The sequence below is a fragment of the Falco peregrinus genome, chromosome 2, assembly GCF_023634155.1.
Source record: "Falco peregrinus isolate bFalPer1 chromosome 2, bFalPer1.pri, whole genome shotgun sequence".
NCBI classification, from domain to species: Eukaryota; Metazoa; Chordata; class Aves; order Falconiformes; family Falconidae; genus Falco; species Falco peregrinus.
The window spans coordinates 95203916-95230127 of record NC_073722.1 but is presented as its reverse complement, the minus strand read 5'-3'; the positions used below and the strand labels follow the sequence as shown (position 1 = coordinate 95230127).

Sequence of the window (26212 nt, the reverse complement as noted above, 5' to 3'; positions counted from 1 at the left end):
GGAGCTGGCCACGCACTCCAGCTTATGAGGAAGGGATTATCACAGCTCTTGTGACTCAGCCCGTGGCTCCCGTGTGCTTCCCTGCACGGAAGGGAGAGAAGCAGGCAGGAATCCTCAGTTTGTCCCCTCTACCGGGCTGCCTGAAGAGTCTCTGTCCCCAGGGACATTCCCCAGGCCGGCAGTGCCAACCATTGGTGCTGTCCCGACGGCAGGCATCTTGAGGGTGTCTGGATGCTGAGGGCAATGGCAGTGAAGTGGTGATTGCAGCCTCTCCACAAGGAAGACAGGTAGGAAGGCCAGGGAGCCGGCTGTGGGGCCGGCAAGGAAGGGAAAGCAGCTCTGTGGCCCCAAAGTGCTGCTGGGGATGGTGAAGCCCTGGGTGCTGCTTTCCAGTTGGAGCAAAAGGCTTCCAAGTCCCAAATTACGGGCTGATTCAAACACCGCAAAGGGAAGCAAGAACGGGTAAAATGTGGGTTTCTGCTTGCTGTGGACATGCAGCCAGGGAGATGCTGGAGCACATGCTTCAGGGCTGGCTGTGGGACACGGAAACCACTTGGGTCTGTTTCGCGTGGGCTCCCAGCGCTGCCCATGGGGTGGGTGGGGGTGCCCCGGCCGCCCCCTTGGTGACAGTCACAATGGAGACCCCATCCATGCTGCGGTGGGACCTGGCAACGGGGCCAGTGCCTGTTCCACAGAGCCTGGGGCAGGGAGCAGGGCTGGCTCCCTGCCAGGCTCTCCTCTCTCCTGCACTTCCCGTGGGAGGCAGGGGGCTGCTCTTTGGGAATATCTGACTGCCACCGTGGTCCCATCCCCTGGCTGGAGAGGAACCGCAGCACCCTGCGGTGGGGGTGAGCAGCGCTGGGGGCAAGAGGGGAGCCCGGGGGGCTGCAGCAGGGCTGGGGGGGACCAGCGGTGGGGGTGAGGGCTGCGTGGTCAGCCCCAGCGCCTTCCCTGCCTGCGGCGGGACAGGGGCTGAATCCAGGCGATATCCCCCACTTACGCTCCCCGGGGGCTCTGCCCGCCGGCATGGGGGGCCTTGGCCTCCCCGGGATTTCTGTGGAAACCCAGGTACTGGACAGGGTGGAACAGCTCAAACCATCTGTTCTTCCCCTACTTATAAACTCAACAGGAGGAGTGTGTTTTGCGATGACATCACTACGGATGCTCTCCTTTTATTCATCGCGCAGCCGTCTGTGATGGTTTCCTCATGTGCCAAACACGCGAGCGGGTGCTGAGGGACGGGCAGGGGGACACAAACACCCCCTTAACCAGCGTTTCATTTCTCCCCTTGGGAAGCAGGTCTGTCCCCGCAGAGGCTCCATCATCCCCTTCCCGAGGCGTCTGCAGAGCAACCAGCAGAGTTAGCTGGAAGAAACGATGGACTCCAAGGTATAAAGTGAAGCACAAACCCAAGGTGAACTTCTCTGCAGGTGCAGGTCTGCCACGGGGACCTCCCCTGCAGAAATAAACGTGGCGGTGCGGTCAGCCGGGCAGGCGGTGGGGAGCCAGGCTTGCTTTGGCCAGCAGTGTTTGGGTGGTGGGGGGACTAATTCTGTAGCCCTCCTGTGCTGGGCACGAAGCTGTGAGGCGGCTCGGCAGCTCTCATGGAGTTGGTTTGGATGACTCAGTGTTTTGGGTGGTCAGGCATATTGTGACGTCATGAATACTGGGTGGCAGCGAAGAGCTGAAGGTGGTGACAAACGGCTGGAGGTGGTGGTGCCATCCACCCGCTCCCCAGTGTCCAGCTCTGCTGTCTACCGCTGCTGGTCGTGTTTGCTCAAGTGACCAAGCTCTCCCTCCCTGTGGCAGTGGGGAGAGCCCTCTCTGGAGCAGAAGGTTTTGGACGTGCCCGCGATGGAGAAAAAAAAGGTGTCTGAAGCCGAGTTCAGGAGACTGCAGAGAGAGTTTCAGAGAGCAGCGGAGAAGAGGAAATCTTACGGTGCCAACGTGAGGCAGCAAATGCAGGCTCAGGAGTGAGTGCAGCTTTGTGTTTGGAAAGTTCCTCCATGCCGAGATCTGGGGACCCCGGTGCTGAAGTGAGGAGGGGTGAGGACTTGCTCCGGTATTGCAGGTGGGATGTGCTAAAGGTCATTTGTCGTTGTGTTTTTACAGAAAAGAAATAGCGTCGCTGACTCAAGAACGCAAAGAGGTGTTATTAACGCCGAGCCAGATCCCATCCCCAAGAAATAGGATGCGGGATGAGAGGAATTGTACGGGGCTCCAAGGCCTTTTGCAGACCAAATATCAGTGTGATTCCCTGATTAAAGACAGAAAAGCCCTGTTAGCGGAGCTGGACAAGGAGGTAAGAGCATCTGGAGCGTTCCCTGGCTGAGCACGGTAGAGCAGTGCAGAGTCACAGAGTCAACCCTATGTAAAACGCACTTGGTTCAGGCTTTGGAATATAATGCTGTCTCCTGGCAAAAACCACAAGACAATGCCAAGCGGGCAGAGCCAGGCTCCCATTCAAGTCAGCACTGGCTGGAAACGTAAGGTCTGACTCTCAACCACCTTCTTGTCCCACGGGTCTCTGCAGCTGCTCTTTGACAGCACGCGCCTGCCTGGGGTCACACAACATCCCTCTGCTTGTCCCTTGAGGGTTTTTTTTTTCCTCATGTAAAAAAAAAAAAGACAAAACTGGAACAGTCAGTTGTGCTGCCTGAGACATGGGAAATAGAGGAGCAGCGACATCTAAGGGATGTCCCATCACTTCTCCTGAGGACAGTCTGGTTGGGTTTGGTCAGTGGTGGGGTGGCATGCCCAGGGCAACCCAGGGCTACAGAAGTGACAGGTCCCTGCAGCTTTCTGCTCTGGACAAGCCACCCATGACGGAAGCCAGGGAACATGCTCAGGTGGTTTGCAGGTGCTAGATGTGCTGTAGAGTTTTCCGCAACAGGGTTAGCTTTCAATCAGGGATCTCTTGGCTGAGTCATACCTCTCCCACCTGCCCCCGGCTTCGTTGTTCTCCAACTACTTCGCTCTTCTCATGGATTTATTTCCTCTGGCAGCTGCCCACTTCTGACAAAAGTTTTCCTCCACTCATTCCCAGGGAGTGCTGCGCAGACCCCTGTCTGGCCAGCACTCTACCCCTACCAAAAAGCCACCCTCCTTGCCTCTTCTGCTCGGCACAGAGTGCTGCTGTGCCGCCTTCAGCACCTGCTGAATTTCCCTCCAGAGGCAGCTGCGTTTCCTTTGCCACACGAAAATAAACCCATTCCTAGTTACAGCGTATGTTTCTTGAGTGTGCAGGGTGGGATCCCTTGGGATTAAAGCTGCCGCTGTAACTGTGAGCTCCTTAATGACATGGTTGCTGTAGTTCAGGTCAACAGGGTATTTTCTTTGGCTAAGTGTCCTGCCAAGAGTCCAGAACGTAGGGGTGGAGATTATACTGACTTTTTTTTTCTGTCTTTCTTTTTTCTAACCTGTACGTGCAGATACTAGAGCTGGAAAAAAAGATGGCGAGGCAAAACCGGGCGGCAGTGAAGGCGAAGCAAGCAAACAGTAGCAAACAGCTGCAAAAGCAGATTGAGACACTGGAGCTGCATCTAAACAACGTAAGCAAACATTTTGCAGACCTCCGGAGACCATGTGTGGGGCCACACTGGGGCCTGTGTGCAACCCCCTTTTTGGCCAGGACCAAGTGTAATGCTGCAGATGCATTTGGTTGAGACAAACTGCATAAAGGAGGAGCTGGCTCGTTCCTCTGGCCTGCTTGCTCCCAGAGTATCTCAAAGGCTCCTTCAAGCTTGGTGAGCCAAATGCAGCACTTGGGCCATGCCAAGAAGCCTGAGGGTCTGCACCTGTTTAGTGATAAACCTGAGCTGCCTGCAGCCACCTTGCCTTGGACACCACCAGCTCCTGGTCTGTGCCATGATCAGCCTAGCCTGCTGTTACCTCCCCTGTCTTGGGGAGGGGGATAGTACAGGAGCAACTTCAGAGAAGAGATTTGTCCCAGCTGTGGTCAAGGTCTTTCAGCAGAAACCTGACGCCCCCAAGTCCCGCACCAGCTTCAAACCTTTTGCTTGCCTCTCCCCAGGTCACCGTCCATTTCCATACCATCCTGTCCAGAAACAAAGAGCTCCGAGAAGAGATTGAAAAGCTGCAAATCCAGAAAGCTCTTTTGGGCAAGCTCTCCTTGAAGCTCCATAAGAAGCTGGCTCAGCAGAGGAGAAGGATGAACACTGCCGCTGAGCAGTGCACACAAGGCTACAAGCAGCGGTACGTGGCCTTGTGAACCCTCTGTGGCAAACTTGGCGCTGGTGGGCAATGCCAGCGACGGGTGTCGATGTAAAGAGAGGCCATCTGCAACTTCAGAGAGAGGATGCACCCGCTGTTGTCTAGAGCTGGGTGCTAAGGCTTTGGTGCTTGGTCAGTGCAGGGAGACCGGTACCTCCAGGGGGGTTTACTCCGCCTATGCCAGATGTTTCTCAGGATGTGGTGAACTGCCCTATGGAGCAGCCTCTTTCCCCCCGAGTCCCATCTCAGCCTGCATGGGAGGGTGCAGCAGACCTGGAGCAGAGACCAGCCAGCTCCAGGCAAAGTGAGCTTGGCTGCCACAGCTGGGTGCTGTGTCCGAGTACAAACCCCCAGCCAGAGCTGTGTTAGCTGCTGCTGGCCTCGGGCTAACGCAGCTGCATCTGCATGGGAGCCGGCCAGCGTGCACAGCATCACGGGGGTTTTGCTCGGCCAGGCACAGAGATGCATGGGAATGGGCAGGACTACAAATCCTTATACCTTCCCGTGGTGTAACCTGCTGCTCTCTGTGCTCAGGATGGGGGCTCTGGCAAGGATTGCAGCCTTGAACAAAAGACACATAGAAGACACAGTCCAGCGCAATGTTGAGCTGCAGGAGCGGAAGCGTGCCCTTGAAAAGGAGAACAAACTGAAAAACTTCATGCTGACCAAGTGCAGAGATCGCTCGGAATTGGAGGAAGTGGCCAAAAAGAGAAAAGGTACCAGATGAGAGAGAATACCTGCAACTGGTAGCACAAGCCAGGAGTTGGCAGAGTTGCCCAAGGGGGTTGCGTATAGAAGCTTATGGCTCTGCACCCCAAAGGCAGGAGCTCTCCCCATAGCTCTGCACCCCAAAGGCGGGACCTGTCCCCTGCCTGCAGGCTCCTTCACCCAGCCTTCAGCCTACAAGTGGAAAGGATGAAGAGTGATAACCAAGTGAAAGCACCCAGCATCATGTGTCTTGGGGTGCCCTTGGGGCAGAGGGAGGGGTGGGGAGGCAGGGAGCTGCCCCTATGGCTCCTTTTGTCCTCTTGGGGAAGGATCCCACCGTGTTTGCCCCGTTCCCATGAGGCCAGGGAGCTCCCTGCTTAGTTTTGGGTGAAATAAAGACACTCTCTGCCCCTCTGGCCCCAGGCCCCACGCCAAACCTCAGGGCACCTGCAGGGAAAGGCTCTGCAAAGGGAGCCCTGCAGGGACACGCACAGCCAGGCCTCTTTTTCCATCTCTCCCTCAGCCCTGAAGGCAGCCCAGTGGGCCAAGCAGAGCCAAATGGAGAGCTTCGAGAGCCAGGAGGTGGCTTACAGGCGCCTGCTGGAGCTGGCAGAGGACGGGAACTTTGACCGCCTGGTGGATAACTTCATCGAAAAGGAGGGGAAGAACTTTGCCTCCTTCATCTACATCACTGAGCTGAAGAACGAGATGGAGAAGATGAAGCAGAGGATCAAGGATGTCCAGGTCTCTTCCAAGCTCTTCATGTCTGCCCTTTCTCAGCTGGTGCTTTGGGGCTGGCGTGGGTTTTTTTCCTCTCCCATGTGTCCGGCCTCGCTGCTCACAGCGGAGCCCAGCTCACAGCCTGCCACACGGGTGGGATTAGGGGAATGCAAAGCGGTAGCCCAAAATAGAACTCCCACAGACAGAAGGCTGTGTTCTCAGAGCTAAAAGTGTCTCTGGCTGGAGTGAGAAGGGGGGTCATGACTTGTCCTCCTGCCCTGGGGACAGTGGTCCCCAGAGGGGTCAAGTGGGATGTCCCTGCTCCCAGGGTGGAGGGATGGTCCCCAGCCTCTCTTGGGCACATCTGGTGAGCATTCAGCCAGTATGCCCTCCATGTGCTTGTGTTTACACAGAACGAAATTACAACCCTTATGATGGACCGGGAGGACGCAGAGACGAGCAACTTCCATGTCCTGCAGGAGCTGGAGGTATGGCAGCCGGGATTTCTCTCTGCCAGGGCAGCAGAAGCCTGTGTGACCCGGCATGTGTCCTAGCGAGTGTGGTCCCGTCAACACCGCTCTGGGCAACGGCTGGAGAGGCATGGGCAGAAAAGGGCCCTGCATTGGCTTTGGCAGCCCTGTCTCCCAGTGCATGATGAGAGGGTGACTGCAGGGCTTCTGCCAGCCCTGGTTCTCTGGCACCTGGGGCCTGGGCTGTGGCATGGGGAGCTTGGGATCCCCTTCACAGAGCCTTTCCCCTGCAGGGATGGGAGCATCCCACAGCCCCTCCTGGGCCGCCTCCAGTGTCCGGACTGGACTTGGCCAGGACTTGGGGGTGGGGGGGCGCGAGCAGGGGGCTGTTGTGACACCTGGCAAAACCTTTGCGGATAGGAAAAACTAGCGGAAACCACGAGGGAAGCCAACTGGTGCGAAGAGAGATGCAAAGAGAGCAGCAGAGTCCTGGGCCAGATCAAATGTGGCGTGGAGGCCCTTTTGGAAGTAATCGGTGGCGATGCTACGAAGACCACGGAGCAGCTTGGAGAAAATGGGCAGATCACGGATGGGAATCTGACGCGGATTTTAGGTGGGTCAGGGCTGCCCGCCTTCGCTTGCCACATGGCCCAGACCTTGTCTGTCCACCCCCTGCTTGCCCCGTGTTTAGATTGAGCTGGTTTCCTGCCCCCACCCCGTCATGCACGGGTGTCCCTAATGGGAATTTGCGATGCCAAATCCCCAGGAAATTCAGGAGCCAACCGGGACGTAGAACCACCCCGGTGGACCCCCCAGGCCCCCATGTTGGCTCTGGGTGTGGGACCCAGCCTTGACCCCTCGCCCCTGGGGAGCGCGGCACTGCCTGGGGGGAATCCATGGGTCCTGTGCCCAGCAGACCGCCGGGGCCGCGTTTGGGCAGGGCCCGGTGGAGGGGCCCTGTGGGACAGCATTCCCTCCCACCCAGGTCTCGTGGAGAAGGAGACCAACGAGCTCCTGCTGATGGAGAGCGTCCTGCGCTACACGCGGGCTGAGGGCTCGCAGCCGGCCCAGCCCTTCGCCAGCCCGCTCCTGGGCACCACCAGCCTCCCGTGGGTGATGGATCGGGCCCGGCTCTGCCCGCCGCCCCCCGCCCTGGACAGCACCCCAGCCGACATCGCCGCCTGTGAGTGAGGTGGGAGGGAGGGGCTACGGCCAGGCAGACAGCCAATCCACAACCCCCTCATGGCCGCCTGGCCAATCCCCCGCTGCCACCTCTCCTCCCCAGCCAATCCCCACCGGCCTGTCCCACCCCACCACATCTATAAGGCCTGTGCCGGCAGACACGGGTGTCCTTTTCTTGGGCAGGGGAGGTGCCGCTGGGCCACGGGCAGCTGCACCAGCTGGTCCTCCAGAGCTGCGAGAAGGAGCTGGGCCACGCTGCCGCTGCCGCCAAGAAGGGGAGCAAGAGCCTCAAGGACTGAGAGCCCGGCACGGAGGAATGAAATAAACAGTTCCGCTCCTCAGCTGCCCCTCTGCTTCTGCGCCCTGGACATCCTTCCATCTCCCAACACCTTCTGCGGGCTTCAAAAGCTTGCCGGCTGATATTTCGGCACGGCTTGGCCCACTGCTGACAGCAGCCATGGCCGGGGGTGGGAACAGCTGCTCTCCGGCGGGGGGGCCGTTGCCGTTGCTCAACGCCACGCGCTTCCCGCAGCTGGGCATCGCGGGAGTGGTGCACCGGGGACATGGTGACCACAGTCCCGGTCCTGCACCATGCCTGCCCGAGGGGCTTGGTGAGGCCACAGGGGGATGCAGAGCGGGCTCGCGGGGCTTTGCCTGCTAAGCTGGGAGAAGCCGGCAGCTCTCTGCTGCCTGAAGGAAAGCTGAGCTCAGCGCTGGTCCTGGGCTGGTGGGACCAGGTGGCTGCTAGCCACCAGCCCTGCGTGAAACAGCCTGTTTGGGTCTGGGAGCTGGGCCACGCTGGGAACCGAGGAGGCAAGGGGAGGAGAGGGCACGCGAGGGTGATGTGCAGGGGCCGGGAGGCTGGGGCAGGGGGGTCTGGGAGGGCGCGGGGGCTCCCGCCGGGCACAGCCGCACTGCGCAGACACACTAGAAACTGGAGCTTTGGCCCTATTTCTGCTGAGGGTGAAGAGAAGCGAACCAGAGAGGAGGGATCTGCAGTATGAGACAGTCAGGGCCACCGAGACAGTGACAGCTTCATCCCTGGAGAGGTGGGGGTTATTATCCCACGGAGCTGTTGATCATGCAGGAATGGGATGAAAATCCCTGGGAGCTTCCCCCAGCCCCGCCGGGAGCCTCAGGCTTCAGTGCCTTCCCAGCATCGCTCTGCCCTCGGTTGTGATTTTTCTTACCTAGTGCCACATTCTGCTTTCTGCCATGAAAATCATTTCCAAGTAAATGCATCCTCAGAGCCTGTCCGTCTGGCTGTGAATTAGCCTGGAACTGGATGGCTGGCTTGTTAGCTCATCAGAGTCTCTGGGATAACGGCAAAGCGCAACCTCAGGAGCGATGTGCTGGCTGGGGATTTTGCTCATCGCCTTGAACTGGCCGCACCCTGCGACCTGGGCCGCAGATGCCCTTTGCTCACCTTCAGCACCTCCTCTGTTCCCCTTCATCCCAGAGCTGAGTAAGCAACACCAGGTCTACAAAACACAGCCCTGCTGCAGCCTCCAGCGCTGTCTCGTGCTTCTGCCCTCCAGGGATCTCTGGGTTTGCCGAGTCCCTGGGAAGGAGCTGGCCATGCACTCCAGCTTATGAGGAAGGGATTATCACAGCTCTTGTGACTCAGCCCGTGGCTCCCGTGTGCTTCCCTGCACGGAAGGGAGAGAAGCAGGCAGGAATCCTCAGTTTGTCCCCTCTACCGGGCTGCCTGAAGAGTCTCTGTCCCCAGGGACATTCCCCAGGCCGGCAGTGCCAACCATTGGTGCTGTCCCGACGGCAGGCATCTTGAGGGTGTCTGGATGCTGAGGGCAATGGCAGTGAAGTGGTGATTGCAGCCTCTCCACAAGGAAGACAGGTAGGAAGGCCAGGGAGCCGGCTGTGGGGCCGGCAAGGAAGGGAAAGCAGCTCTGTGGCCCCAAAGTGCTGCTGGGGATGGTGAAGCCCTGGGTGCTGCTTTCCAGTTGGAGCAAAAGGCTTCCAAGTCCCAAATTACGGGCTGATTCAAACACCGCAAAGGGAAGCAAGAACGGGTAAAATGTGGGTTTCTGCTTGCTGTGGACATGCAGCCAGGGAGATGCTGGAGCACATGCTTCAGGGCTGGCTGTGGGACACGGAAACCACTTGGGTCTGTTTCGCGTGGGCTCCCAGCGCTGCCCATGGGGTGGGTGGGGGTGCCCCGGCCGCCCCCTTGGTGACAGTCACAATGGAGACCCCATCCATGCTGCGGTGGGACCTGGCAACGGGGCCAGTGCCTGTTCCACAGAGCCTGGGGCAGGGAGCAGGGCTGGCTCCCTGCCAGGCTCTCCTCTCTCCTGCACTTCCCGTGGGAGGCAGGGGGCTGCTCTTTGGGAATATCTGACTGCCACCGTGGTCCCATCCCCTGGCTGGAGAGGAACCGCAGCACCCTGCGGTGGGGTGAGCAGCGCTGGGGGCAAGAGGGGAGCCCGGGGGGCTGCAGCAGGGCTGGGGGGGACCAGCGGTGGGGGTGAGGGCTGCGTGGTCAGCCCCAGCGCCTTCCCTGCCTGCGGCGGGACAGGGGCTGAATCCAGGCGATATCCCCCACTTACGCTCCCCGGGGGCTCTGCCCGCCGGCATGGGGGGCCTTGGCCTCGCCGGGATTTCTGTGGAAACCCAGGTACTGGACAGGGTGGAACAGCTCAAACCATCTGTTCTTCCCCTACTTATAAACTCAACAGGAGGAGTGTGTTTTGCGATGACATCACTACGGATGCTCTCCTTTTATTCATCGCGCAGCCGTCTGTGATGGTTTCCTCATGTGCCAAACACGCGAGCGGGTGCTGAGGGACGGGCAGGGGGACACAAACACCCCCTTAACCAGCGTTTCATTTCTCCCCTTGGGAAGCAGGTCTGTCCCCGCAGAGGCTCCATCATCCCCTTCCCGAGGCGTCTGCAGAGCAACCAGCAGAGTTAGCTGGAAGAAACGATGGACTCCAAGGTATAAAGTGAAGCACAAACCCAAGGTGAACTTCTCTGCAGGTGCAGGTCTGCCACGGGGACCTCCCCTGCAGAAATAAACGTGGCGGTGCGGTCAGCTGGGCAGGCGGTGGGGAGCCAGGCTTGCTTTGGCCAGCAGTGTTTGGGTGGTGGGGGGACTAATTCTGTAGCCCTCCTGTGCTGGGCACGAAGCTGTGAGGCGGCTCGGCAGCTCTCATGGAGTTGGTTTGGATGGCTCAGTGTTTTGGGTGGTCAGGCATATTGTGACGTCATGAATACTGGGTGGCAGCGAAGAGCTGAAGGTGGTGACAAACGGCTGGAGGTGGTGGTGCCATCCACCCGCTCCCCAGTGTCCAGCTCTGCTGTCTACCGCTGCTGGTCGTGTTTGCTCAAGTGACCAAGCTCTCCCTCCCTGTGGCAGTGGGGAGAGCCCTCTCTGGAGCAGAAGGTTTTGGACGTGCCCGCGATGGAGAAAAAAAAGGTGTCTGAAGCCGAGTTCAGGAGACTGCAGAGAGAGTTTCAGAGAGCAGCGGAGAAGAGGAAATCTTACGGTGCCAACGTGAGGCAGCAAATGCAGGCTCAGGAGTGAGTGCAGCTTTGTGTTTGGAAAGTTCCTCCATGCCGAGATCTGGGGACCCCGGTGCTGAAGTGAGGAGGGGTGAGGACTTGCTCCGGTATTGCAGGTGGGATGTGCTAAAGGTCATTTGTCGTTGTGTTTTTACAGAAAAGAAATAGCGTCGCTGACTCAAGAACGCAAAGAGGTGTTATTAACGCCGAGCCAGATCCCATCCCCAAGAAATAGGATGCGGGATGAGAGGAATTGTACGGGGCTCCAAGGCCTTTTGCAGACCAAATATCAGTGTGATTCCCTGATTAAAGACAGAAAAGCCCTGTTAGCGGAGCTGGACAAGGAGGTAAGAGCATCTGGAGCGTTCCCTGGCTGAGCACGGTAGAGCAGTGCAGAGTCACAGAGTCAACCCTATGTAAAACGCACTTGGTTCAGGCTTTGGAATATAATGCTGCCTCCTGGCAAAAACCACAAGACAATGCCAAGCGGGCAGAGCCAGGCTCCCATTCAAGTCAGCACTGGCTGGAAACGTAAGGTCTGACTCTCAACCACCTTCTTGTCCCACGGGTCTCTGCAGCTGCTCTTTGACGGCACGCGCCTGCCTGGGGTCACACAACATCCCTCTGCTTGTCCCTTGAGGGTTTTTTTTTTCCTCATGTAAAAAAAAAAAAGACAAAACTGGAACAGTCAGTTGTGCTGCCTGAGACATGGGAAATAGAGGAGCAGCGACATCTAAGGGATGTCCCATCACTTCTCCTGAGGACAGTCTGGTTGGGTTTGGTCAGTGGTGGGGTGGCATGCCCAGGGCAACCCAGGGCTACAGAAGTGACAGGTCCCTGCAGCTTTCTGCTCTGGACAAGCCACCCATGACGGAAGCCAGGGAACATGCTCAGGTGGTTTGCAGGTGCTAGATGTGCTGTAGAGTTTTCCGCAACAGGGTTAGCTTTCAATCAGGGATCTCTTGGCTGAGTCATACCTCTCCCACCTGCCCCCGGCTTCGTTGTTCTCCAACTACTTCGCTCTTCTCATGGATTTATTTCCTCTGGCAGCTGCCCACTTCTGACAAAAGTTTTCCTCCACTCATTCCCAGGGAGTGCTGCGCAGACCCCTGTCTGGCCAGCACTCTACCCCTACCAAAAAGCCACCCTCCTTGCCTCTTCTGCTCGGCACAGAGTGCTGCTGTGCCGCCTTCAGCACCTGCTGAATTTCCCTCCAGAGGCAGCTGCGTTTCCTTTGCCACACGAAAATAAACCCATTCCTAGTTACAGCGTATGTTTCTTGAGTGTGCAGGGTGGGATCCCTTGGGATTAAAGCTGCCGCTGTAACTGTGAGCTCCTTAATGACATGGTTGCTGTAGTTCAGGTCAACAGGGTATTTTCTTTGGCTAAGTGTCCTGCCAAGAGTCCAGAACGTAGGGGTGGAGATTATACTGACTTTTTTTTTCTGTCTTTCTTTTTTCTAACCTGTACGTGCAGATACTAGAGCTGGAAAAAAAGATGGCGAGGCAAAACCGGGCGGCAGTGAAGGCGAAGCAAGCAAACAGTAGCAAACAGCTGCAAAAGCAGATTGAGACACTGGAGCTGCATCTAAACAACGTAAGCAAACATTTTGCAGACCTCCGGAGACCATGTGTGGGGCCACACTGGGGCCTGTGTGCAACCCCCTTTTTGGCCAGGACCAAGTGTAATGCTGCAGATGCATTTGGTTGAGACAAACTGCATAAAGGAGGAGCTGGCTCGTTCCTCTGGCCTGCTTGCTCCCAGAGTATCTCAAAGGCTCCTTCAAGCTTGGTGAGCCAAATGCAGCACTTGGGCCATGCCAAGAAGCCTGAGGGTCTGCACCTGTTTAGTGATAAACCTGAGCTGCCTGCAGCCACCTTGCCTTGGACACCACCAGCTCCTGGTCTGTGCCATGATCAGCCTAGCCTGCTGTTACCTCCCCTGTCTTGGGGAGGGGGATAGTACAGGAGCAACTTCAGAGAAGAGATTTGTCCCAGCTGTGGTCAAGGTCTTTCAGCAGAAACCTGACGCCCCCAAGTCCCGCACCAGCTTCAAACCTTTTGCTTGCCTCTCCCCAGGTCACCGTCCATTTCCATACCATCCTGTCCAGAAACAAAGAGCTCCGAGAAGAGATTGAAAAGCTGCAAATCCAGAAAGCTCTTTTGGGCAAGCTCTCCTTGAAGCTCCATAAGAAGCTGGCTCAGCAGAGGAGAAGGATGAACACTGCCGCTGAGCAGTGCACACAAGGCTACAAGCAGCGGTACGTGGCCTTGTGAACCCTCTGTGGCAAACTTGGCGCTGGTGGGCAATGCCAGCGACGGGTGTCGATGTAAAGAGAGGCCATCTGCAACTTCAGAGAGAGGATGCACCCGCTGTTGTCTAGAGCTGGGTGCTAAGGCTTTGGTGCTTGGTCAGTGCAGGGAGACCGGTACCTCCAGGGGGGTTTACTCCGCCTATGCCAGATGTTTCTCAGGATGTGGTGAACTGCCCTATGGAGCAGCCTCTTTCCCCCCCGAGTCCCATCTCAGCCTGCATGGGAGGGTGCAGCAGACCTGGAGCAGAGACCAGCCAGCTCCAGGCAAAGTGAGCTTGGCTGCCACAGCTGGGTGCTGTGTCCGAGTACAAACCCCCAGCCAGAGCTGTGTTAGCTGCTGCTGGCCTCGGGCTAACGCAGCTGCATCCGCATGGGAGCCGGCCAGCGTGCACAGCATCACGGGGGTTTTGCTCGGCCAGGCACAGAGATGCATGGGAATGGGCAGGACTACAAATCCTTATACCTTCCCGTGGTGTAACCTGCTGCTCTCTGTGCTCAGGATGGGGGCTCTGGCAAGGATTGCAGCCTTGAACAAAAGACACATAGAAGACACAGTCCAGCACAATGTTGAGCTGCAGGAGCGGAAACGTGCCCTAGAAAAGGAGAACAAACTGAAAAACTTCATGCTGACCAAGTGCAGAGATCGCTCGGAATTGGAGGAAGTGACCAAAAAGAGAAAAGGTACCAGATGAGAGAGAATACCTGCAACTGGTAGCACAAGCCAGGAGTTGGCAGAGTTGCCCAAGGGGGTTGCGTATAGAAGCTTATGGCTCTGCACCCCAAAGGCGGGACCTCTCCCCATAGCTCTGCACCCCAAAGGCGGGACCTGTCCCCTGCCTGCAGGCTCCTTCACCCAGCCTTCAGCCTACAAGTGGAAAGGATGAAGAGTGATAACCAAGTGAAAGCACCCAGCATCAAGTGTCTTGGGGTGCCCTTGGGGCAGAGGGAGGGGTGGGGAGGCAGGGAGCTGCCCCTATGGCTCCTTTTGTCCTCTTGGGGAAGGATCCCACCGTGTTTGCCCCGTTCCCATGAGGCCAGGGAGCTCCCTGCTTAGTTTTGGGTGAAATAAAGACACTCTCTGCCCCTCTGGCCCCAGGCCCCACGCCAAACCTCAGGGCACCTGCAGGGAAAGGCTCTGCAAAGGGAGCCCTGCAGGGACACGCACAGCCAGGCCTCTTTTTCCATCTCTCCCTCAGCCCTGAAGGCAGCCCAGTGGGCCAAGCAGAGCCAAATGGAGAGCTTCGAGAGCCAGGAGGTGGCTTACAGGCGCCTGCTGGAGCTGGCAGAGGACGGGAACTTTGACCGCCTGGTGGATAACTTCATCGAAAAGGAGGGGAAGAACTTTGCCTCCTTCATCTACATCACTGAGCTGAAGAACGAGATGGAGAAGATGAAGCAGAGGATCAAGGATGTCCAGGTCTCTTCCAAGCTCTTCATGTCTGCCCTTTCTCAGCTGGTGCTTTGGGGCTGGCGTGGGTTTTTTTCCTCTCCCATGTGTCCGGCCTCGCTGCTCACAGCGGAGCCCAGCTCACAGGCTGCCACACGGGTGGGATTAGGGGAATGCAAAGCGGTAGCCCAAAATAGAACTCCCACAGACAGAAGGCTGTGTTCTCAGAGCTAAAAGTGTCTCTGCTGCCACCGTGTACCCAGCAGTATGCAGGAGGGCCAAGAGCTGCCTCGGCCTTGAGTGGGGCTGGCTGGAGTGAGAAGGGGGGTCATGACTTGTCCTCCTGCCCTGGGGACAGTGGTCCCCAGAGGGGTCAAGTGGGATGTCCCTGCTCCCAGGGTGGAGGGATGGTCCCCAGCCTCTCTTGGGCACATCTGGTGAGCATTCAGCCAGTATGCCCTCCATGTGCTTGTGTTTACACAGAACGAAATTACAACCCTTATGATGGACCGGGAGGACGCAGAGACGAGCAACTTCCATGTCCTGCAGGAGCTGGAGGTATGGCAGCCGGGATTTCCCTCTGCCAGGGCAGCAGAAGCCTGTGTGTCCCGGCATGTGTCCTAGCGAGTGTGGTCCCGTCAACACCGCTCTGGGCAACGGCTGGAGAGGCATGGGCAGAAAAGGGCCCTGCATTGGCTTTGGCAGCCCTGTCTCCCAGTGCATGATGAGAGGGTGACTGCAGGGCTTCTGCCAGCCCTGGTTCTCTGGCACCTGGGGCCTGGGCTGTGGCATGGGGAGCTTGGGATCCCCTTCACAGAGCCTTTCCCCTGCAGGGATGGGAGCATCCCACAGCCCCTCCTGGGCCGCCTCCAGTGTCCGGACTGGACTTGGCCAGGACTTGGGGGTGGGGGGGCGCGAGCAGGGGGCTGTTGTGACACCTGGCAAAACCTTTGCGGATAGGAAAAACTAGCAGAAACCACGAGGGAAGCCAACTGGTGCGAAGAGAGATGCAAAGAGAGCAGCAGAGTCCTGGGCCAGATCAAATGTGGCGTGGAGGCCCTTTTGGAAGTAATCGGTGGCGATGCTACGAAGACAACGGAGCAGCTTGGAGAAAATGGGCAGATCACGGATGGGAATCTGACGCGGATTTTAGGTGGGTCAGGGCTGCCCGCCTTCGCTTGCCACATGGCCCAGACCTTGTCTGTCCACCCCCTGCTTGCCCCGTGTTTAGATTGAGCTGGTTTCCTGCCCCCACCCCGTCATGCACGGGTGTCCCTAATGGGAATTTGCGATGCCAAATCCCCAGGAAATTCAGGAGCCAACCGGGACGTAGAACCACCCCGGTGGACCCCCCAGGCCCCCATGTTGGCTCTGGGTGTGGGACCCAGCCTTGACCCCTCGCCCCTGGGGAGCCTGACGGCACTGCCTGGGGGGAATCCATGGGTCCTGTGCCCAGCAGACCGCCGGGGCCGCGTTTGGGCAGGGCCCGGTGGAGGGGCCCTGTGGGACAGCATTCCCTCCCACCCAGGTCTCGTGGAGAAGGAGACCAACGAGCTCCTGCTGATGGAGAGCGTCCTGCGCTACACGCGGGCTGAGGGCTCGCAGCCGGCCCAGCCCTTCGCCAGCCCGCTCCTGGGCACCACCAGCCTCCCGTGGGTGATGGATCGGGCCCAGCTCTGCCCGCCGCCCCCCGCCCTGGACAGCACCCCCGCCGACATCGCCGCCTGTGAGTGAGGTGGGAGGGAGGGGCTACGGCCAGGCAGACAGCCAATCCACAACCCCCTCATGGCCGCCTGGCCAATCCCCCGCTGCCACCTCTCCTCCCCAGCCAATCCCCACCGGCCTGTCCCACCCCACCACATCTATAAGGCCTGTGCCGGCAGACACGGGTGTCCTTTTCTTGGGCAGGGGAGGTGCCGCTGGGCCACGGGCAGCTGCACCAGCTGGTCCTCCAGAGCTGCGAGAAGGAGCTGGGCCACGCTGCCGCTGCCGCCAAGAAGGGGAGCAAGAGCCTCAAGGACTGAGAGCCCGGCACGGAGGAATGAAATAAACAGTTCCGCTCCTCAGCTGCCCCTCTGCTTCTGCGCCCTGGACATCCTTCCATCTCCCAACACCTTCTGCGGGCTTTAAAAGCTTGCCGGCTGATATTTCGGCACGGCTTGGCCCACTGCTGACAGCAGCCATGGCCGGGGGTGGGAACAGCTGCTCTCCGGCGGGGGGGCCGTTGCCGTTGCTCAACGCCACGCGCTTCCCGCAGCTGGGCATCGCGGGAATGGTGCACTGGGGACATGGTGACCACAGTCCCGGTCCTGCACCATGCCTGCCCGAGGGGCTTGGTGAGGCCACGGGGGGATGCAGAGCGGGCTCGCGGGGCTTTGCCTGCTAAGCTGGGAGAAGCCGGCAGCTCTCTGCTGCCTGAAGGAAAGCTGAGCTCAGCGCTGGTCCTGGGCTGGTGGGACCAGGTGGCTGCTAGCCACCAGCCCTGCGTGAAACAGCCTGTTTGGGTCTGGGAGCTGGGCCACGCTGGGAACCGAGGAGGCAAGGGGAGGAGAGGGCACGCGAGGGTGATGTGCAGGGGCCGGGAGGCTGGGGCAGGGGGGTCTGGGAGGGCGCGGGGGCTCCCGCCGGGCACAGCCGCACTGCGCAGACACACTAGAAACTGGAGCTTTGGCCCTATTTCTGCTGAGGGTGAAGAGAAGCGAACCAGAGAGGAGGGATCTGCAGTATGAGACAGTCAGGGCCACCGAGACAGTGACAGCTTCATCCCTGGAGATGTGGGGGTTATCCCACGGAGCTGTTGATCATGCAGGAATGGGATGAAAATCCCTGGGAGCTTCCCCCAGCCCCGCCGGGAGCCTCAGGCTTCAGTGCCTTCCCAGCATCGCTCTGCCCTCGGTTGTGATTTTTCTTACCTAGTGCCACATTCTGCTTTCTGCCATGAAAATCATTTCCAAGTAAATGCATCCTCAGAGCCTGTCCGTCTGGCTGTGAATTAGCCTGGAACTGGATGGCTGGCTTGTTAGCTCATCAGAGTCTCTGGGATAACGGCAAAGCGCAACCTCAGGAGCGATGTGCTGGCTAGGGATTTTGCTCATCGCCTTGAACTGGCCGCACCCTGCAACCTGGGCCGCAGATGCCCTTTGCTCACCTTCAGCACCTCCTCTGTTCCCCTTCATCCCAGAGCTGAGTAAGCAACACCAGGTCTACAAAACACAGCCCTGCTGCAGCCTCCAGCGCTGTCTCGTGCTTCTGCCCTCCAGGGATCTCTGGGTTTGCCGAGTCCCTGGGAAGGAGCTGGCCACGCACTCCAGCTTATGAGGAAGGGATTATCACAGCTCTTGTGACTCAGCCCGTGGCTCCCGTGTGCTTCCCTGCACGGAAGGGAGAGAAGCAGGCAGGAATCCTCAGTTTGTCCCCTCTACCGGGCTGCCTGAAGAGTCTCTGTCCCCAGGGACATTCCCCAGGCCGGCAGTGCCAACCATTGGTGCTGTCCCGACGGCAGGCATCTTGAGGGTGTCTGGATGCTGAGGGCAATGGCAGTGAAGTGGTGATTGCAGCCTCTCCACAAGGAAGACAGGTAGGAAGGCCAGGGAGCCGGCTGTGGGGCCGGCAAGGAAGGGAAAGCAGCTCTGTGGCCCCAAAGTGCTGCTGGGGATGGTGAAGCCCTGGGTGCTGCTTTCCAGTTGGAGCAAAAGGCTTCCAAGTCCCAAATTACGGGCTGATTCAAACACCGCAAAGGGAAGCAAGAACGGGTAAAATGTGGGTTTCTGCTTGCTGTGGACATGCAGCCAGGGAGATGCTGGAGCACATGCTTCAGGGCTGGCTGTGGGACACGGAAACCACTTGGGTCTGTTTCGCGTGGGCTCCCAGCGCTGCCCATGGGGTGGGTGGGGGTGCCCCGGCCGCCCCCTTGGTGACAGTCACAATGGAGACCCCATCCATGCTGCGGTGGGACCTGGCAACGGGGCCAGTGCCTGTTCCACAGAGCCTGGGGCAGGGAGCAGGGCTGGCTCCCTGCCAGGCTCTCCTCTCTCCTGCACTTCCCGTGGGAGGCAGGGGGCTGCTCTTTGGGAATATCTGACTGCCACCGTGGTCCCATCCCCTGGCTGGAGAGGAACCGCAGCACCCTGCGGTGGGGTGAGCAGCGCTGGGGGCAAGAGGGGAGCCCGGGGGGCTGCAGCAGGGCTGGGGGGGACCAGCGGTGGGGGTGAGGGCTGCGTGGTCAGCCCCAGCGCCTTCCCTGCCTGCGGCGGGACAGGGGCTGAATCCAGGCGATATCCCCCACTTACGCTCCCCGGGGGCTCTGCCCGCCGGCATGGGGGGCCTTGGCCTCCCCGGGATTTCTGTGGAAACCCAGGTACTGGACAGGGTGGAACAGCTCAAACCATCTGTTCTTCCCCTACTTATAAACTCAACAGGAGGAGTGTGTTTTGCGATGACATCACTACGGATGCTCTCCTTTTATTCATCGCGCAGCCGTCTGTGATGGTTTCCTCATGTGCCAAACACGCGAGCGGGTGCTGAGGGACGGGCAGGGGGACACAAACACCCCCTTAACCAGCGTTTCATTTCTCCCCTTGGGAAGCAGGTCTGTCCCCGCAGAGGCTCCATCATCCCCTTCCCGAGGCGTCTGCAGAGCAACCAGCAGAGTTAGCTGGAAGAAACGATGGACTCCAAGGTATAAAGTGAAGCACAAACCCAAGGTGAACTTCTCTGCAGGTGCAGGTCTGCCACGGGGACCTCCCCTGCAGAAATAAACGTGGCGGTGCGGTCAGCCGGGCAGGCGGTGGGGAGCCAGGCTTGCTTTGGCCAGCAGTGTTTGGGTGGTGGGGGGACTAATTCTGTAGCCCTCCTGTGCTGGGCACGAAGCTGTGAGGCGGCTCGGCAGCTCTCATGGAGTTGGTTTGGATGACTCAGTGTTTTGGGTGGTCAGGCATATTGTGACGTCATGAATACTGGGTGGCAGCGAAGAGCTGAAGGTGGTGACAAACGGCTGGAGGTGGTGGTGCCATCCACCCGCTCCCCAGTGTCCAGCTCTGCTGTCTACCGCTGCTGGTCGTGTTTGCTCAAGTGACCAAGCTCTCCCTCCCTGTGGCAGTGGGGAGAGCCCTCTCTGGAGCAGAAGGTTTTGGACGTGCCCGCGATGGAGAAAAAAAAGGTGTCTGAAGCCGAGTTCAGGAGACTGCAGAGAGAGTTTCAGAGAGCAGCGGAGAAGAGGAAATCTTACGGTGCCAACGTGAGGCAGCAAATGCAGGCTCAGGAGTGAGTGCAGCTTTGTGTTTGGAAAGTTCCTCCATGCCGAGATCTGGGGACCCCGGTGCTGAAGTGAGGAGGGGTGAGGACTTGCTCCGGTATTGCAGGTGGGATGTGCTAAAGGTCATTTGTCGTTGTGTTTTTACAGAAAAGAAATAGCGTCGCTGACTCAAGAACGCAAAGAGGTGTTATTAACGCCGAGCCAGATCCCATCCCCAAGAAATAGGATGCGGGATGAGAGGAATTGTACGGGGCTCCAAGGCCTTTTGCAGACCAAATATCAGTGTGATTCCCTGATTAAAGACAGAAAAGCCCTGTTAGCGGAGCTGGACAAGGAGGTAAGAGCATCTGGAGCGTTCCCTGGCTGAGCACGGTAGAGCAGTGCAGAGTCACAGAGTCAACCCTATGTAAAACGCACTTGGTTCAGGCTTTGGAATATAATGCTGCCTCCTGGCAAAAACCACAAGACAATGCCAAGCGGGCAGAGCCAGGCTCCCATTCAAGTCAGCACTGGCTGGAAACGTAAGGTCTGACTCTCAACCACCTTCTTGTCCCACGGGTCTCTGCAGCTGCTCTTTGACAGCACGCGCCTGCCTGGGGTCACACAACATCCCTCTGCTTGTCCCTTGAGGGTTTTTTTTTTCCTCATGTAAAAAAAAAAAAGACAAAACTGGAACAGTCAGTTGTGCTGCCTGAGACATGGGAAATAGAGGAGCAGCGACATCTAAGGGATGTCCCATCACTTCTCCTGAGGACAGTCTGGTTGGGTTTGGTCAGTGGTGGGGTGGCATGCCCAGGGCAACCCAGGGCTACAGAAGTGACAGGTCCCTGCAGCTTTCTGCTCTGGACAAGCCACCCATGACGGAAGCCAGGGAACATGCTCAGGTGGTTTGCAGGTGCTAGATGTGCTGTAGAGTTTTCCGCAACAGGGTTAGCTTTCAATCAGGGATCTCTTGGCTGAGTCATACCTCTCCCACCTGCCCCCGGCTTCGTTGTTCTCCAACTACTTCGCTCTTCTCATGGATTTATTTCCTCTGGCAGCTGCCCACTTCTGACAAAAGTTTTCCTCCACTCATTCCCAGGGAGTGCTGCGCAGACCCCTGTCTGGCCAGCACTCTACCCCTACCAAAAAGCCACCCTCCTTGCCTCTTCTGCTCGGCACAGAGTGCTGCTGTGCCGCCTTCAGCACCTGCTGAATTTCCCTCCAGAGGCAGCTGCGTTTCCTTTGCCACACGAAAATAAACCCATTCCTAGTTACAGCGTATGTTTCTTGAGTGTGCAGGGTGGGATCCCTTGGGATTAAAGCTGCCGCTGTAACTGTGAGCTCCTTAATGACATGGTTGCTGTAGTTCAGGTCAACAGGGTATTTTCTTTGGCTAAGTGTCCTGCCAAGAGTCCAGAACGTAGGGGTGGAGATTATACTGACTTTTTTTTTCTGTCTTTCTTTTTTCTAACCTGTACGTGCAGATACTAGAGCTGGAAAAAAAGATGGCGAGGCAAAACCGGGCGGCAGTGAAGGCGAAGCAAGCAAACAGTAGCAAACAGCTGCAAAAGCAGATTGAGACACTGGAGCTGCATCTAAACAACGTAAGCAAACATTTTGCAGACCTCCGGAGACCATGTGTGGGGCCACACTGGGGCCTGTGTGCAACCCCCTTTTTGGCCAGGACCAAGTGTAATGCTGCAGATGCATTTGGTTGAGACAAACTGCATAAAGGAGGAGCTGGCTCGTTCCTCTGGCCTGCTTGCTCCCAGAGTATCTCAAAGGCTCCTTCAAGCTTGGTGAGCCAAATGCAGCACTTGGGCCATGCCAAGAAGCCTGAGGGTCTGCACCTGTTTAGTGATAAACCTGAGCTGCCTGCAGCCACCTTGCCTTGGACACCACCAGCTCCTGGTCTGTGCCATGATCAGCCTAGCCTGCTGTTACCTCCCCTGTCTTGGGGAGGGGGATAGTACAGGAGCAACTTCAGAGAAGAGATTTGTCCCAGCTGTGGTCAAGGTCTTTCAGCAGAAACCTGACGCCCCCAAGTCCCGCACCAGCTTCAAACCTTTTGCTTGCCTCTCCCCAGGTCACCGTCCATTTCCATACCATCCTGTCCAGAAACAAAGAGCTCCGAGAAGAGATTGAAAAGCTGCAAATCCAGAAAGCTCTTTTGGGCAAGCTCTCCTTGAAGCTCCATAAGAAGCTGGCTCAGCAGAGGAGAAGGATGAACACTGCCGCTGAGCAGTGCACACAAGGCTACAAGCAGCGGTACGTGGCCTTGTGAACCCTCTGTGGCAAACTTGGCGCTGGTGGGCAATGCCAGCGACGGGTGTCGATGTAAAGAGAGGCCATCTGCAACTTCAGAGAGAGGATGCACCCGCTGTTGTCTAGAGCTGGGTGCTAAGGCTTTGGTGCTTGGTCAGTGCAGGGAGACCGGTACCTCCAGGGGGGTTTACTCCGCCTATGCCAGATGTTTCTCAGGATGTGGTGAACTGCCCTATGGAGCAGCCTCTTTCCCCCCCGAGTCCCATCTCAGCCTGCATGGGAGGGTGCAGCAGACCTGGAGCAGAGACCAGCCAGCTCCAGGCAAAGTGAGCTTGGCTGCCACAGCTGGGTGCTGTGTCCGAGTACAAACCCCCAGCCAGAGCTGTGTTAGCTGCTGCTGGCCTCGGGCTAACGCAGCTGCATCTGCATGGGAGCCGGCCAGCGTGCACAGCATCACGGGGGTTTTGCTCGGCCAGGCACAGAGATGCATGGGAATGGGCAGGACTACAAATCCTTATACCTTCCCGTGGTGTAACCTGCTGCTCTCTGTGCTCAGGATGGGGGCTCTGGCAAGGATTGCAGCCTTGAACAAAAGACACATAGAAGACACAGTCCAGCGCAATGTTGAGCTGCAGGAGCGGAAGCGTGCCCTTGAAAAGGAGAACAAACTGAAAAACTTCATGCTGACCAAGTGCAGAGATCGCTCGGAATTGGAGGAAGTGGCCAAAAAGAGAAAAGGTACCAGATGAGAGAGAATACCTGCAACTGGTAGCACAAGCCAGGAGTTGGCAGAGTTGCCCAAGGGGGTTGCGTATAGAAGCTTATGGCTCTGCACCCCAAAGGCAGGAGCTCTCCCCATAGCTCTGCACCCCAAAGGCGGGACCTGTCCCCTGCCTGCAGGCTCCTTCACCCAGCCTTCAGCCTACAAGTGGAAAGGATGAAGAGTGATAACCAAGTGAAAGCACCCAGCATCATGTGTCTTGGGGTGCCCTTGGGGCAGAGGGAGGGGTGGGGAGGCAGGGAGCTGCCCCTATGGCTCCTTTTGTCCTCTTGGGGAAGGATCCCACACCGTGTTTGCCCCGTTCCCATGAGGACAGGGAGCTCCCTGCTTAGTTTTGGGTGAAATAAAGACACTCTCTGCCCCTCTGGCCCCAGGCCCCACGCCAAACCTCAGGGCACCTGCAGGGAAAGGCTCTGCAAAGGGAGCCCTGCAGGGACACGCACAGCCAGGCCTCTTTTTCCATCTCTCCCTCAGCCCTGAAGGCAGCCCAGTGGGCCAAGCAGAGCCAAATGGAGAGCTTCGAGAGCCAGGAGGTGGCTTACAGGCGCCTGCTGGAGCTGGCAGAGGACGGGAACTTTGACCGCCTGGTGGATAACTTCATCAAAAAGGAGGGGAAGAACTTTGCCTCCTTCATCTACATCACTGAGCTGAAGAACGAGATGGAGAAGATGAAGCAGAGGATCAAGGATGTCCAGGTCTCTTCCAAGCTCTTCATGTCTGCCCTTTCTCAGCTGGTGCTTTGGGGCTGGCGTGGGTTTTTTTCCTCTCCCATGTGTCCGGCCTCGCTGCTCACAGCGGAGCCCAGCTCACAGCCTGCCACACGGGTGGGATTAGGGGAATGCAAAGCGGTAGCCCAAAATAGAACTCCCACAGACAGAAGGCTGTGTTCTCAGAGCTAAAAGTGTCTCTGGCTGGAGTGAGAAGGGGGGTCATGACTTGTCCTCCTGCCCTGGGGACAGTGGTCCCCAGAGGGGTCAAGTGGGATGTCCCTGCTCCCAGGGTGGAGGGATGGTCCCCAGCCTCTCTTGGGCACATCTGGTGAGCATTCAGCCAGTATGCCCTCCATGTGCTTGTGTTTACACAGAACGAAATTACAACCCTTATGATGGACCGGGAGGACGCAGAGACGAGCAACTTCCATGTCCTGCAGGAGCTGGAGGTATGGCAGCCGGGATTTCCCTCTGCCAGGGCAGCAGAAGCCTGTGTGTCCCGGCATGTGTCCTAGCGAGTGTGGTCCCGTCAACACCGCTCTGGGCAACGGCTGGAGAGGCATGGGCAGAAAAGGGCCCTGCATTGGCTTTGGCAGCCCTGTCTCCCAGTGCATGATGAGAGGGTGACTGCAGGGCTTCTGCCAGCCCTGGTTCTCTGGCACCTGGGGCCTGGGCTGTGGCATGGGGAGCTTGGGATCCCCTTCACAGAGCCTTTCCCCTGCAGGGATGGGAGCATCCCACAGCCCCTCCTGGGCCGCCTCCAGTGTCCGGACTGGACTTGGCCAGGACTTGGGGGTGGGGGGGCGCGAGCAGGGGGCTGTTGTGACACCTGGCAAAACCTTTGCGGATAGGAAAAACTAGCGGAAACCACGAGGGAAGCCAACTGGTGCGAAGAGAGATGCAAAGAGAGCAGCAGAGTCCTGGGCCAGATCAAATGTGGCGTGGAGGCCCTTTTGGAAGTAATCGGTGGCGATGCTACGAAGACAACGGAGCAGCTTGGAGAAAATGGGCAGATCACGGATGGGAATCTGACGCGGATTTTAGGTGGGTCAGGGCTGCCCGCCTTCGCTTGCCACATGGCCCAGACCTTGTCTGTCCACCCCCTGCTTGCCCCGTGTTTAGATTGAGCTGGTTTCCTGCCCCCACCCCGTCATGCACGGGTGTCCCTAATGGGAATTTGCGATGCCAAATCCCCAGGAAATTCAGGAGCCAACCGGGACGTAGAACCACCCCGGTGGACCCCCCAGGCCCCCATGTTGGCTCTGGGTGTGGGACCCAGCCTTGACCCCTCGCCCCTGGGGAGCCTGACGGCACTGCCTGGGGGGAATCCATGGGTCCTGTGCCCAGCAGACCGCCGGGGCCGCGTTTGGGCAGGGCCCGGTGGAGGGGCCCTGTGGGACAGCATTCCCTCCCACCCAGGTCTCGTGGAGAAGGAGACCAACGAGCTCCTGCTGATGGAGAGCGTCCTGCGCTACACGCGGGCTGAGGGCTCGCAGCCGGCCCAGCCCTTTGCCAGCCCGCTCCTGGGCACCACCAGCCTCCCGTGGGTGATGGATCGGGCCCGGCTCTGCCCGCCGCCCCCCGCCCTGGACAGCACCCCCGCCGACATCGCCGCCTGTGAGTGAGGTGGGAGGGAGGGGCTACGGCCAGGCAGACAGCCAATCCACAACCCCCTCATGGCCGCCTGGCCAATCCCCCGCTGCCACCTCTCCTCCCCAGCCAATCCCCACCGGCCTGTCCCACCCCACCACATCTATAAGGCCTGTGCCGGCAGACACGGGTGTCCTTTTCTTGGGCAGGGGAGGTGCCGCTGGGCCACGGGCAGCTGCACCAGCTGGTCCTCCAGAGCTGCGAGAAGGAGCTGGGCCACGCTGCCGCTGCCGCCAAGAAGGGGAGCAAGAGCCTCAAGGACTGAGAGCCCGGCACGGAGGAATGAAATAAACAGTTCCGCTCCTCAGCTGCCCCTCTGCTTCTGCGCCCTGGACATCCTTCCATCTCCCAACACCTTCTGCGGGCTTCAAAAGCTTGCCGGCTGATATTTCGGCACGGCTTGGCCCACTGCTGACAGCAGCCATGGCCGGGGGTGGGAACAGCTGCTCTCCGGCGGGGGGGCCGTTGCCGTTGCTCAACGCCACGCGCTTCCCGCAGCTGGGCATCGCGGGAGTGGTGCACCGGGGACATGGTGACCACAGTCCCGGTCCTGCACCATGCCTGCCCGAGGGGCTTGGTGAGGCCACAGGGGGATGCAGAGCGGGCTCGCGGGGCTTTGCCTGCTAAGCTGGGAGAAGCCGGCAGCTCTCTGCTGCCTGAAGGAAAGCTGAGCTCAGCGCTGGTCCTGGGCTGGTGGGACCAGGTGGCTGCTAGCCACCAGCCCTGCGTGAAACAGCCTGTTTGGGTCTGGGAGCTGGGCCACGCTGGGAACCGAGGAGGCAAGGGGAGGAGAGGGCACGCGAGGGTGATGTGCAGGGGCCGGGAGGCTGGGGCAGGGGGGTCTGGGAGGGCGCGGGGGCTCCCGCCGGGCACAGCCGCACTGCGCAGACACACTAGAAACTGGAGCTTTGGCCCTATTTCTGCTGAGGGTGAAGAGAAGCGAACCAGAGAGGAGGGATCTGCAGTATGAGACAGTCAGGGCCACCGAGACAGTGACAGCTTCATCCCTGGAGAGGTGGGGGTTATTATCCCAC

At 58.7% G+C, this 26212-nt stretch overlaps 3 protein-coding genes across 3 annotated transcripts; all 3 read left to right on the top strand.

The window, feature by feature from the left end:
• Nucleotides 1-1253: 1253 nt before the first annotated feature.
• On the top strand, nucleotides 1254-7295 carry LOC129783771 (coiled-coil domain-containing protein 63-like; the record flags this gene model as incomplete). Its single annotated transcript, XM_055795075.1, has 10 exons — nucleotides 1254-1389; nucleotides 1810-1973; nucleotides 2113-2302; nucleotides 3432-3551; nucleotides 4034-4215; nucleotides 4768-4949; nucleotides 5465-5685; nucleotides 6075-6149; nucleotides 6552-6744; nucleotides 7117-7295. Coding segments are annotated over exons 1-10 (1518 nt in total), but the record flags the coding sequence as incomplete, so codon positions are not given.
• A 2524-nt stretch (nucleotides 7296-9819) lies between these two features.
• On the top strand, nucleotides 9820-16599 carry LOC129783749 (coiled-coil domain-containing protein 63-like). The gene is made up of 11 exons (XM_055794783.1): nucleotides 9820-10269; nucleotides 10690-10853; nucleotides 10993-11182; nucleotides 12312-12431; nucleotides 12914-13095; nucleotides 13649-13830; nucleotides 14346-14566; nucleotides 15020-15094; nucleotides 15497-15689; nucleotides 16065-16262; nucleotides 16445-16599. Exons 1-11 carry the CDS (start codon nucleotides 10258-10260, stop codon nucleotides 16558-16560), a joined length of 1653 nt encoding a protein of 550 aa, XP_055650758.1. The 5' UTR covers nucleotides 9820-10257; the 3' UTR covers nucleotides 16561-16599.
• Nucleotides 16600-19078: 2479 nt separating this feature from the next.
• LOC129783748 (coiled-coil domain-containing protein 63-like) lies at nucleotides 19079-25804 on the top strand. The gene is made up of 11 exons (XM_055794782.1): nucleotides 19079-19214; nucleotides 19635-19798; nucleotides 19938-20127; nucleotides 21257-21376; nucleotides 21859-22040; nucleotides 22594-22775; nucleotides 23293-23513; nucleotides 23903-23977; nucleotides 24380-24572; nucleotides 24948-25145; nucleotides 25328-25804. The coding sequence occupies exons 1-11, from the start codon at nucleotides 19203-19205 to the stop codon at nucleotides 25441-25443; spliced, it is 1653 nt and encodes a 550-aa protein (XP_055650757.1). The 5' UTR covers nucleotides 19079-19202; the 3' UTR covers nucleotides 25444-25804.
• The last annotated feature ends 408 nt before the right edge of the window (nucleotides 25805-26212 follow it).